Source organism: Mirounga leonina, unplaced genomic scaffold (assembly GCF_011800145.1).
Source record: "Mirounga leonina isolate KUSES-001 unplaced genomic scaffold, KU_Mleo_1.0 Mir_171, whole genome shotgun sequence".
Lineage (NCBI taxonomy): Eukaryota > Metazoa > Chordata > Mammalia > Carnivora > Phocidae > Mirounga > Mirounga leonina.
Genome location: NW_023270436.1, coordinates 14371323 through 14383520, shown reverse-complemented (window position 1 = coordinate 14383520; position 12198 = coordinate 14371323). Strand labels below are relative to the sequence as shown.

At 35.9% G+C, this 12198-nt stretch overlaps 1 protein-coding gene across 1 annotated transcript in view; it reads left to right on the top strand.

The window, feature by feature from the left end:
- Positions 1–12198, top strand: part of TAOK3 (TAO kinase 3) — a 182981-nt gene that overhangs the window by 90450 nt on the left and 80333 nt on the right. The window contains exons 3-5 of the mRNA XM_035017101.1: positions 2440–2649; positions 10370–10441; positions 10841–10942. Coding sequence (XP_034872992.1) covers positions 2530–2649; positions 10370–10441; positions 10841–10942 — 294 coding nt within the window. The 5' untranslated portion in view covers positions 2440–2529. The remainder of the gene's footprint in view (positions 1–2439; positions 2650–10369; positions 10442–10840; positions 10943–12198) is intronic.

Genomic DNA, 12198 nt, shown 5'->3' with positions numbered 1-12198 from the left:
TTCTATTAAATTTTTTGCTTTTTCATCATAAAAATCATTTATAACCATTTTGTTATTTGTATCATTATAGTGTAATGCTTATTCCCACATCGGACTCTAAGCCCTTTAAGGACAGGGACCACATCCCATTGTACCTGGGACCAACCAACACCCAGTACATACCTGACAAATAGTAGGCACTCAATAAATATTTGTTGAGTCAGGAAAGAGTTGCCTGGATAGATGGTTAGGCTGCTGACCTACATATGCTAATGATTTAACTAGACTAACCATGTAATATACATAGCTAACGCTGTCATGTCACAAGAGAAAAATGATTCTTAGCACTGACTACTTATACTTCTTTATTAACAATCCTCTTTTTCTCTTCTCCTTGAATGAAGCCTGTTGGCTCACATTTTTAAAAACACGATTTTATTGGCCAATAACTAAATTTCTAGCATAGTTATCTGATGGGTCAAGGAAGAAACACAAATTATCCTGTGATATGGTCAGTGTTGGAATGATTGATTCTCATGGCGGGGGGGAATATTTATAATACAAAAATATAGATGAAAGTTAATATTTCAGTATTTTTCAAAAAATAAGGATCTATATCAGCTAAATGTAACTATTAACAACCAATATATAAGCATGTCAAAATAATGTCCTTCTATTAATAGAAACTTTAAACTCAGAATATTTTGTAAAGCAGCAGAATAATCTGCCTCTTTAAGTGAATGTTGGCATAATCTCCAAATAGTAGCAGTTTGTTACCTAATTACCTATTCTATGTGTATATATTATATATTAAGAGCATGGGCTCTACAGTTAGATCTGGGTTTGGGCCCCAGTTCTGACAAATACTAGCTCCCTGATTATGGGGGAGTAGTTTTGCCTCCCAGTTCTAGTTTGTTATATAAAATCAAAATAATAAAGTCCTACATTGTGAAGCTGCTATAGGGATTAAAGAAAATAATATATACATATATGGAACTTAGTGTTGCCTGACACATAATAGTGCTTAATAAACCTTAGCTGTTATTATTTCAATATGAATTAGACCAAAATGCTTTTTTTTTTTAAGATTTTATTTATTTGACAGAGAGAGAGCACACAGGGGGAATGGCAGGCCGAGAGAGAGGGAGAAGCAGGCTCCCTGCAGAGCAGGGGGAGCCTGAGGTGGGACTCAATCCCAGGACCTCAGGATCATGACCTGAGCCGAAGGCAGCTGGTTAACCAACTGAGCCACCCAGGCGCCCCACCAAACTGCTTTTAAAAGCAGATTTTTTGAGATATAACTCATTTAAAGTGTACAATTCAGTGGTTTTTGGTATATTAACCATTGTGCAACCATCACCACAATCAGTTTTAGAACATTTTCATAACTCTATAAAGAAAGCCCATCCAGGGCGCCTGGGTGGCTCAGATGGTTAAGCGTCTGCCTTCGGCTCAGGTCATGATCCCAGGGTCCTGGGATCGAGTCCCGCATCAGGCTCCCGGCTCAGCGGGGAGCCTGCTTCTCCCTCTGACCCTCTCCCCTCTCATGCTGTTTCTCTCTCGCTCGCTCTCTAAAAAATAAATAAAATCTTTAAAAAGAAAAAATAAAGAAAAAAGAAAAAAGAAAAAAAAAAAGAAAGCCCATCCATTTTAGCTATCACCGCCAAACTCTTTCCCCCAGCTGTAGACAACCAATAACCTGCTTTCTGTCTCCATAGATTTAGTTATTCTGGGTGTATTATATAAATGGAATTATTCAATACTTTGTCTTTTGTGACTGGCTTCTTTAACTTCGCATCATGTTTACAGGTTTCGCCCATGTTGTAGCGTATATTGGTACTTCGTTCCTTTTTATGCCAGAGTAATATTCCATTGTACAGATGTACCACATTTTGTTTATTCATTCACCAAATGGACATTTGGGTTGTTTCCACCTCTGGCTACTATGAATCATGCTGCTGTCAGTATCTATCCATACAAGTATTTGTGTGGACATATGTTTTTATTCCTCTTGGGTTTATACCAAGTAGTAGAATTTCTGGGTCAAATGGTAACTTGATTTTTAAGTTCTTGATGAACTGCCAATCTGTTTCCCAAAATGGTGCACCACTTTATATTCCCACCAGCAGTTTTGGAGGGTTCTGCTTTCTCCACATCCTTACCAATAGTATTTGACTTTTTGATAGTAGTTATCCTAGTGGATATAAAATGATATATTACTGTGGTTTTAATGTTTATTTCTCTAATTACTAATAATGTGGAGCATCTTTTCATGTGTTAATGGCCACTTGTGTATCTTTGGTGAAATGTTTATTCAGATCCTTTGCCCATTTTTCTTTTGGGTTATTTGTCTTTTTATTATGAAGTTGTAAGACCAAGGTGCTTTTTAATATTAATTTGTATTGCCACCAACCAAGATGTTTTAGAAATAAGTTAATGTCAAACCTTATTTTTTTACAGGTACTAAAAACTTACCCCCAAAATATTTGTAAATGAGAGATAAGGCTGACTGGGATATCAAAAGCAAAACATTTGCATATACTGGACATCATGCGTAAAGGGGTGCCAAAGGACCCAGAGATTGCTGATCTCTTCTACAAAGATGATCCTGAAGAACTTTTTATTGATTTGCATGAAATTGGACATGGAAGTTTTGGAGCAGTTTATTTTGTAAGTAATTTTAGAATTGTTGAGAGAGATTAAATTAGGGGAGTTTGAATTCTACACATTCGATTACTTGTAAAATATACTTGCTTTTAGTGTTTATTCTATAAATTAAATGTCTACACTAGAGGCAAATACTCATTGCTGAAAAGGTAGTCCTAGAATTCTAGGCATTATTAAAGTCAGTGGAATCTCTGTCACCTGACTCTACTATCAAGGTAGTCCAAAAAATGTTATAAACTTCAATTTTGGCCCTATGCATTTCCTCTATATGCCAAGCTCTTCTCTGCCTCAGGGCCTTTATATATGCTATTCCTCCCACCTAGAAAATTCTACCTCTTGCATCCCCATCCCTGCCTAACTCCTGCTAACCCTACAGATTTCAGCTTAAGTGTTACGTCCACAAGGTGTCCTTTCCTGTTCAACTGTCCAGCACTAAATTAAGTCTTTCTTTATGACCTCATAGCACCCTGTGCTTATATGTTGTTGCATTTATCATGGTTGTAATTAAATAATTATGTGTGAGATTTTTTGACTCATGTATGTTCCTCCCCTACATAAATGCCATGAGGGCAGGGGTTATGCCTATCTTATCCATTGCTATATCCCCAGTAACCTGTATAATGTCTGGTAATAGTAGGAAATCAATAAATGATGGACAGATGGATGTATGAACAGATAGCTACTCAGACAGGTGGACCAACAAAGATTTTTAGTAACACTCATGTCAATTCAATATTTTAGGTTAAAGGGTATAATGCTTAGCCCCCTAGAGTCAGTTTGAATTCTTAAGACTGTGGTTATCTTCTGATAAGAAGAATGAGAAGTGACTGAAATGTTACCATAGCTCATTCACCAATTCATTATAGAAAATGTAGTTTTAATTTATTTATATAACCTTAGAACTTCGCCTCATCAAAATCACAAATACTTAAGAGACCTAGTCCATGAAAGCAAGTGATATTTAAGTACTGCTTATTACTTATTTCTCCTCTAAACCTGTTATTGAATAGTTTTTTTTCTTAATCAAATAGCGTTTGACTTTTAAGTGATCCTTTATGTCTTGGCATCTGGGTAGGGCTTATCTTCAGTTGTCCTTCCAAATAAGATTTTATTAATTGCATTTTTGTTTCTAGCCAAATCTTCAGCCTGGGTTTCCCCTGAACTCTTTCTCATGCCTTTATGTCTGTGCTCAGCACTACCACTTCTCCTTTGCCCCCATTTAACATTTAGCTTCCACTCAAGTACATTTTATCATTAAGTGACCGTCCATGGCTGAAAAGTGTGCTAATTTTCTAGTCAACACTGCTATGTTAGTCTTTGGGCTTAGAATAGTATTTAAAGCCCAATCAAAGTCCTGCTTCCTCATTCACAGGGATGCTTTTTTCCCTTAAGTTTATTTATTTATATTTTTTTTAGTAATCTCTGCCCCCAACTTAGGGCTCAAACTCACAACCCTGAGATCAAGAGTCACATGCTCTATCAGCATGAGCCAGCCAGGCACCCCAGAGATGCTTTTTTTAAAGAGGATTTTTAAATTATAAATGTACATACAGAAGTGTGCATAAATATATACCCATATATTTTGATATGTAATTTAAAGAACAGTTAAGAGGTAAATCCTTTTATAAACACCAGCCAGGCCAAGAAATAGAATATTGCCAGCACCTCTGAAGCCCCTCTTAAGTCTATTTTGAATTTTATGGTGATTATTTTCTAGTTTTTCTTTATACATAACCCACTTTCTTCTGCACCCCTAACAATATAATTTTGTTTTGCCTGGTTTTGAACTTTCTAAAAATTGAAACATTCTGTATATATTTGTTTGTGATCTACTTGTTTTGCTCCAAGATACTTTCCTCAGTCATCTTTTCTTTCTTTCTATTTATAACTCATTCATCCTCTCAGAATCTCTTTTGGCCAGAGTCAGAGGGTAGTTCCAATCTCTATCTGACTTTTGTATTTTAAAAAGCAGCTAGATATAATGAGCACTGGGTGTTATATGCAACTGATGAATCACTAAATTCTACCCCTGAAACTAATAATACACTATATGTTAACTAAATTGAATTTAAATTTAAAAAAATAAGTAAATAAAAAGCAGCTAGGCCCCTCTCAAAATTCTCCTTTTGATTACAGTAAACCAAGCATGTTTTGAAACTTAGAAGCCTTTGGACTAAGGACAAAATGAGACCTACTTTGTAGGTCATTTGTAGTAGGCTGCAGGAGACCTAGCAATTTATTTGCTATTTGGGCTAAGTCCTGTCTATTTAACTAGAGTATATGCCTTTTGAAAATGAGGACTCTTAGGGCGCCTGGGTGGCTCAGTTGGTTAAGCGACTGCCTTCGGCTCAGGTCATGATCCTGGAGTCCCGGGATCGAGTCCCGCATCGGGCTCTCTGCTCGGCAGAGAGTCTGCTTCTCCCTCTGACCCTCCCCCCTCTCATGTGCTCTCTCTCATTCTCTCTCTCTCAAATAAATAAATAAAATCTTAAAAAAAAAAAATGAGGACTCTTTCTAATATCTCTTTACAACTCTAAAGGTTAGCCCAATGTCCTGTTTACAGTAGGCACTAAATATATGTTATTTGTTGATATGATAGACTAGAAAAATCATAAGGATATCTGGGTGGCTTTGAAAATGTAATCATTAACTATATAGTATTTCCTATACGAGTAGTACAGGCCCATATAAACCCGTAAGGCACTAAAAAACAGATTAAAGGGGAATTAACTTACACTTTACTGTAAAACCTAGAAAAGCTTTAACCTTTTATCTATAATGGTCACACAGGTAATACCTGAGAATGGATTTCTCATTGGCCACAGTAATATTTATGTGTAGTTCCTCCCTCACTATTAATAGATTCTTCCTCTTGTTACTTATACCATGATAACCAAGAAGACTGTCATCTCTTTCTTGGACAACTGCAATAGCCTCCTAAGCCATCTTTGTGTATCCACTGTGGTGTCTCTTTAGTCTGTTGTCCACACGACAGTGAGCTTGGGGAAAAAAGAAGTAAATCTGATCAAAACCCTTACTGTAGCCAGCCTACAACGTCTTCCACAATGTGTCCCTGGTCGTAACGAAGCTATATTCCCTCTCGCTCTCATTGCCCTAGCTATACTATGATAGCTTTCTTCTGACCATCATCATAGGATTTTTGCATAAACTGTTCTTTCTGGAATGTTTCCCCTTTTACCTTCACCTTCTTAACTCCTGTTCCTCTTTTTGCTCTCAGCTGAAGCCTCATTTCTTCAGGGAAGCCTTGCCTGACCTGCCCATCCCCCCATTTTTGTTTCTCAGAGTAACACATACTCTTCTTTATAGCACCTGTCATAATTGCAATTTTACATTTGTTGGTTATGATATTTTTGTTACTGTCTGTAACAAGAGATAGATACTGGGCATATTTACTCACAATTCTTAGCCCAATAACTGACACTTTTTGAATACCTAATAAGTATTCGTTGAATGAATGAGTAAATTATAAAGAACTCAGAGAACTTGGGGTACTGCTAATTAGTACTTTTCATGAATCCTAGTCATACTAGCAAGCCATTCAGACCAGATTCTAGCAACCAACATTTTTATACCTAAACACTGTAATTCTGTTAGACTTTTGTCTAGCTTTTACACTAATGATGCCAGGAAATATGTTTAAAGCAAGCTCTCATAGACTCAATCAGCTGAGAGTATATTTAGAAAAAAACGGAAGCTATTGATGAAATACCTTTGTGTGTTTGGATTTACATAAGTGATTCAGAAATTAGCAGCATTAACAAATGAGATAGTAAGAAACTCTGTATGAAAGGAAAATAAAAAAGGACCGAGCATGTTCATTTTTTTATTCATTTAAACACAACTATGAAGTTTCTACGTTTGTAGTGTTGCCTTGTTGAACTTCACATATCTTCTATAATCCACCTAAGGCTAATAATTTAATTCTGTCCTTCTGGGTATAATTATTACCTTTTAGTTGAGACTTAATAACTAAGGCAAAAAGAAAAGCTTATTTTTAATTTTTATATTTCTCTATAAATTAGCAACAAGTGGACAGTAATCTAAATGTAGCTGGAAATGGTTGAGAAAATGTCAGAAACACATAGTACTCTAAATATTTTTTGAATCAGTGATCTTGCTTAAAGTTACTGAGATTATTAAGACACTTGGAAATGTTAAATATGAATGTAAGTTTCAAGAATAACACTTGACATGTGTAGAGGTTGTAATCATAATATTGTTTGAAGTACTGGAAAGCTGAGCCCCCACTGATAGTTTCCTTTTTCTGCTTAAAACATTGATTTTTTTTAAGTTTCAGTTCTGAATTTTAACCAGTATAAAATTGCATTAAAAGTTTTACATCTAGGGGCACCTGGGTGGCTCATTCGTTAAGTGTCTGCCTTCGGCTCTGGTCATGATCTGAGGGTCCTGGGATCGAGCCCCACATCGGGCTCCCTGCTCCGCAGGAAGCCTGCTTCTCCCTCTCCCACTCCCCTGCTTGTGTTCCCTCTCTCACTGTGTCTTTCTCTGTCAAATAAATAAATAAAAATCTTAAAAAGAAATTTTTTTTTGGGGGGGGGATGCCTGGGTGGCTCAGTCGGCTAAGCATCTGCCTTCAGCTCAGGTCATGATCCCGGGGTCCTGGGATCGAGTCCCACGTCAGGCTCCTTGCTCAGCAGGGAGCCTGCTTCTCCCTCTCCCTCTGCCTGCCACTCCCTCTGCTTGTGCTCCACCCCACTGACAAATAAATAAATAAAAATCTTTAAAAAAAAAAAATTTTTTTTTTACTCTAAACCAACTCTTAACTTTAGAGAACAGACTGATGGTTACCAGAGGGGAAGGGGGAGGGGACAGGTGAAACAGGTGATGGGGATTAAGGAGCACCCTTGTGATAAGCACTAGGTGATGTAAATTGTATACCTGAAACTAATATTACACTGTATGTTAACTAACTGGAATTTAAATTAAAACTTAAAAAATAAATTTCACATCTGAGGGGGCGCCTGGGTGGCTCAGTTGGTTAAGCGACTGCCTTCGGCTCAGGGCATGATCCTGGAGTCCCTGGATCGAGTCCCGCATCAGGGTCCCTGCTCAGCAGGGAGTCTGCTTCTCCCTCTGACCCTCCTCCCTCTCATGCTCTCTGTCTCTCATTCTCTCTCTCTCAAATAAATAAATAAAATCTTAAAAAAAAATTTTCACATCTAAGAAAAATCATCGTGAAAATGTTTTTCAAATATTGAGTCTGTGCTCCAGTAGGCAGGTTTTGTAAGGAAATATACTTACCAAGTCCTAAGTAATAATTACTCTGTAAATGTAAAGAAATATATATATATTACATTTATTATATATATAGTTTTTGAAAATTTATTTATTTTTAGAGAGAGAGCATGTGCGGGGGGAGGGGCAGAGAGAGAAGAGGGAGAGAGAGGGAGAGAAGAGGGAGAGAGAGAATCTCAAGCAGACTCCCTGCTGAGCACAGAGCAAGACACAGGCTCGATCTCAAGACTCTGAGATCATGACCTGACCCGAAATCAAGAATCGGACACTTAACTGAACCACCTAAGTGCCCCAAGAAATATATTTTTATCCTAGGGTAACTTTTTTCAAGTCTCTGTTTCCAAATAAGCATTGATTATAAATAACCTTAATAAGCAATTAGACAATGCCATCTGATTCCATTTGTGTGGGTCTTTTTTTTTCTTTTTATAAAGGTTAAGGATTTGTTTTTTAAAAAATACCATTACAAGTTAAAATTCCTCATTGCTTGAGCATTTCCTAAACCTTTCCCAGTCTGTTTAACCTGCACAATACATAGATTCACCCCCAAAATACCCGCTTTTCAGATACAATCACTCTAACCTTTATTGTAATACTGAATTCACATCAACTTGTCTTTGTTGCTGTCATATAAGCAGTCTTAGAGTTAAATTTTTAAAAGCCAGCAAAATGAGAGATTTTTATTTTTAACAAAAGTCCATCTGTACCTTCTAAATGAACAAAATATCTAAAAAATGCCTTTGTAGAGGCCTGCTGATGTGAAAACTCTGACTAGTGGGATACCTTATTTTTTATAATAGGTACTTTTGCCTTTCTTTAGTGCTTATAAAAAAAATTTTTTTTCATAAATAAAAATCTTTAAAAAAAAATAAAAGGGTGCCTGGGTGGGTCAGTTGTTTAAGCGACTGCCTTAGGCTCAGGTCATGATCCTGGAGTCCCGGGATCGATTCCCGCATCGGGCTCCCTGCACAGTGGGGAGTCTACTTCTCCCTCTGACTGTCCCCCCTCTCATGCTCTCTGTCATTATCTCTCTCAATAAATAAATAAAAATCTTTAAAAAATAATTAAAAAAAAATTTTTTTTCAGTGTTCATTTGTTCAGCATTTTGTCATTCAGTAAGACTCTGGCTGAATTTTTATATCAATAAGTTGTTCATTTTTTAACTTAAACATTTTTTAATTAGAAAATAATTAAAAATTTTTTTTAATTAGAAAGAAATTCACTGTTTTATCTGAGGAGCTTCCTTAAGTGTTTTTAAGAACGTGATTCTACATTTTTCTCTAAAATTGGTGACCTGATTTTATCAGTGAGTGAATTCCAATCTTTTACCTCAGAACCACTGCTATAGCTTTACTGGTTTACAATAATAATATCATAGAATCAAAATAGCTTACTGCCATCAGGAGTACGGCACTGATGCAAAGCTCTGTTATTAGAAGAAGCCAAAATTAGATAATCTTTTAATGTCTTCTATTTATTTTTCCAAAAATTTTTAGAAAATTATCTAGTTTTAGATCTCTTAAGAAAATCTGGAGGAAGACTATTACTTGAGTTATTTGTTATTTTCATGTGTGCTTTCACTGAATTGTATTTGGGGTATGGAAACGCTATATAGAGATAATTATGAGACAAGGCAGTCTTTATAGATGAAGACACACACATGTTTGTAAGTATATATGTAATACATTCTTACTATAAAACATAAGTCCCCTTGGAAGTGAAAGTCCCTCTTAAAATTAATCTTACCTTCTGCTGCATTGTTCAATGCAGTAGCCACAATTTAGATTTAAATTAATTAAAATGTAAACTCCATTTCCTCAGTCACTGTAGCCACATTTCACATGCTATCATATACAATGTAGATATAAAGCATTTCCATCAAGACAGAAAGTTCTGTTGGACAACACTGCTCCAGGGATTATCACTGATATATATGCTGCTATAAATTCTCTCATATTCTTTCTACACATACACTCACACTAATATTATTTTGCAAAAGTAAGATAATATGCAGCTTTTTTTACATCTTTCCATATTTCTGTATATTCATATATATTATCTCATACTTTTACTGTTTATTTCATCATGTGATTGTACCACATTATCTAACTGGTTCTCCATCGATGGACATTTTATATGGTGAAGCCAGTATGGATGTTTTGGAAATTTGACTTGTTTTTGTTTGATTGTATATATAATTTTTAAACCCTAATCCTTTTTAATATTATAGTCTTTGCATGTATATGGATAGGGATCTAAAGAAGCTGTACTTTACAGTGGGGGGGGGGAGAGAATGTCTATCTAGCCTATCAGAAGTTGCAGCATCTTTAAACTATGATAGTAAAGTGTGAGAATGTTATTTAAAGTCTCTAGTCGAATATTTAAGTTAAAGTGGCTGAAACATCATTCTCTTTTATTTATTTTTTCTTCTGCTGTCTCAACACAGGCCACAAATGCTCACACCAATGAGGTGGTGGCAGTTAAGAAAATGTCCTACAGTGGGAAGCAGACACATGAGGTATGTTAAAGACAGTTGTATACCTAAACTGATATAAACCAGTTAGTATGAAATTGATGGTAGAAACCAAGTTCTTTAAACATTTATCATAGTTCTTTTTTTATTCCTTTTTGGGTGTATATAATAAATATTCTTAATATTCTACCTCAATCAACTAATTTGTGGAATAGAACATAAGTTAGTATAATAGATTTATCATATATTTTATCATATATCATAGATTTACATTTACATGTACTAAAATTAAAGAAATAACACAAGTTTAAACGGCTTCTTCATTTATTAAACTTTTACTTTGTCCATTTAAAATAATGAAAAGAATACTATATAGGTATACTTGATAGTAAAATACTATTTCCAGCCTAAAAAATTATACCATTTTCTTTATTACTTCAATAGAAATGGCAAGATATTCTCAAGGAAGTCAAATTTCTACGACAATTAAAGCATCCTAATACCATTGAGTATAAGGGTTGCTACTTGAAAGAGCACACTGCTTGGGTAAGTCAAAGGACCTGTATTATCATTTATTTCCAATTAAATTTTTTTTTCTCTTTTTTCTGTTATCTCTTTGTTTTTTTTATTTAATTTTATTTTTTTAAAGATTTTATTTATTTATTTGACAGAGAGAGAGCTAGCAAGAGCAGGAACACAAGCAAGGGGAGTGGGAGAGGGAGAAGCAGGCTTTCCGCCGAGCAGGGAGCCTGATGTGGGGCTCGATCCCAGGACCGTGGGGTCATGTCCTGAGCCACCCAGGCGCCCCTCTGTTATCTCTTTGATCTGTAAAATTATCAGTCCCATTTCTGACCCATTTGACTTTTGTTATCAGTATTTAACATTTGTTAATACCTCGGAGTGTGCCATATGGTATACATTCTATAAGATTAAATATGATATCTAGCCTATGGGAAATTTTATTCTATAAACAATTAACAGATAGTGAAAAGTTAGTACCATTTTATGATTTATTTGCAAAAGTAAAAGGCAGATCCTTTTATTGTCATCCTAGAATTTTTACTGTTGTAATTTCTCACCCCCCACTCAAATTCCCCCAAAATTCGGGATTATGCTTAGTATTACCATCGTGGTCTACGTTTTATCAGACAGGGCCTAACATGTGATTAAAATGAAACAGTCTTGGGTGTCTGGGTGGCTCAGTTGGGTTAGTGTCTGACTCTTGATTTCAGCTCAGGTCATGATTTCAGGGTTGTGAGATTGAGCCCTATGTCGTACTCTTTGCTGGGTGTGGAGCCTGCTTGGGATTCTCTCTCTTCCTCTCCCTCTGCCCCCAGTCCTACCTCAAAAAAGTCTTTTGTTCTACTCTATCTTTTTAGTATATTTTTACATGATTGTGTTTCTTTGTTTAGGTTAGCTACTGTTTAGTACATGAAAATGCTATATACTTTGTACTTTATCAGACCTTACGTTCCAATTTAGAGTCCAATCTAACTGTCATTTATTGAGAAGTTACCATGTACAAGTGATCTCCAGTTAGGGAATGGAATTTTTGTTCCCAGATAGACTATCAAACAATATACTTAAACATAAACAGTTCTTTTCAAGCAGCTTTTAAGATAGATAGAGTCGTTGCTTCTGTTCTGAGCAGAAGAAATTAATCAGAGGAGTATTTCATTATCTGGACATCAGTTCTCTGGCAATCTCAGCCATCTTAAATGAATCAAGAAAGGGATTTTAAGCATGGAGGCTTGAGTTTCTCTCTCCCTCTCCCTCTGCCCTCCTCCCCCCACGTTGGTTCA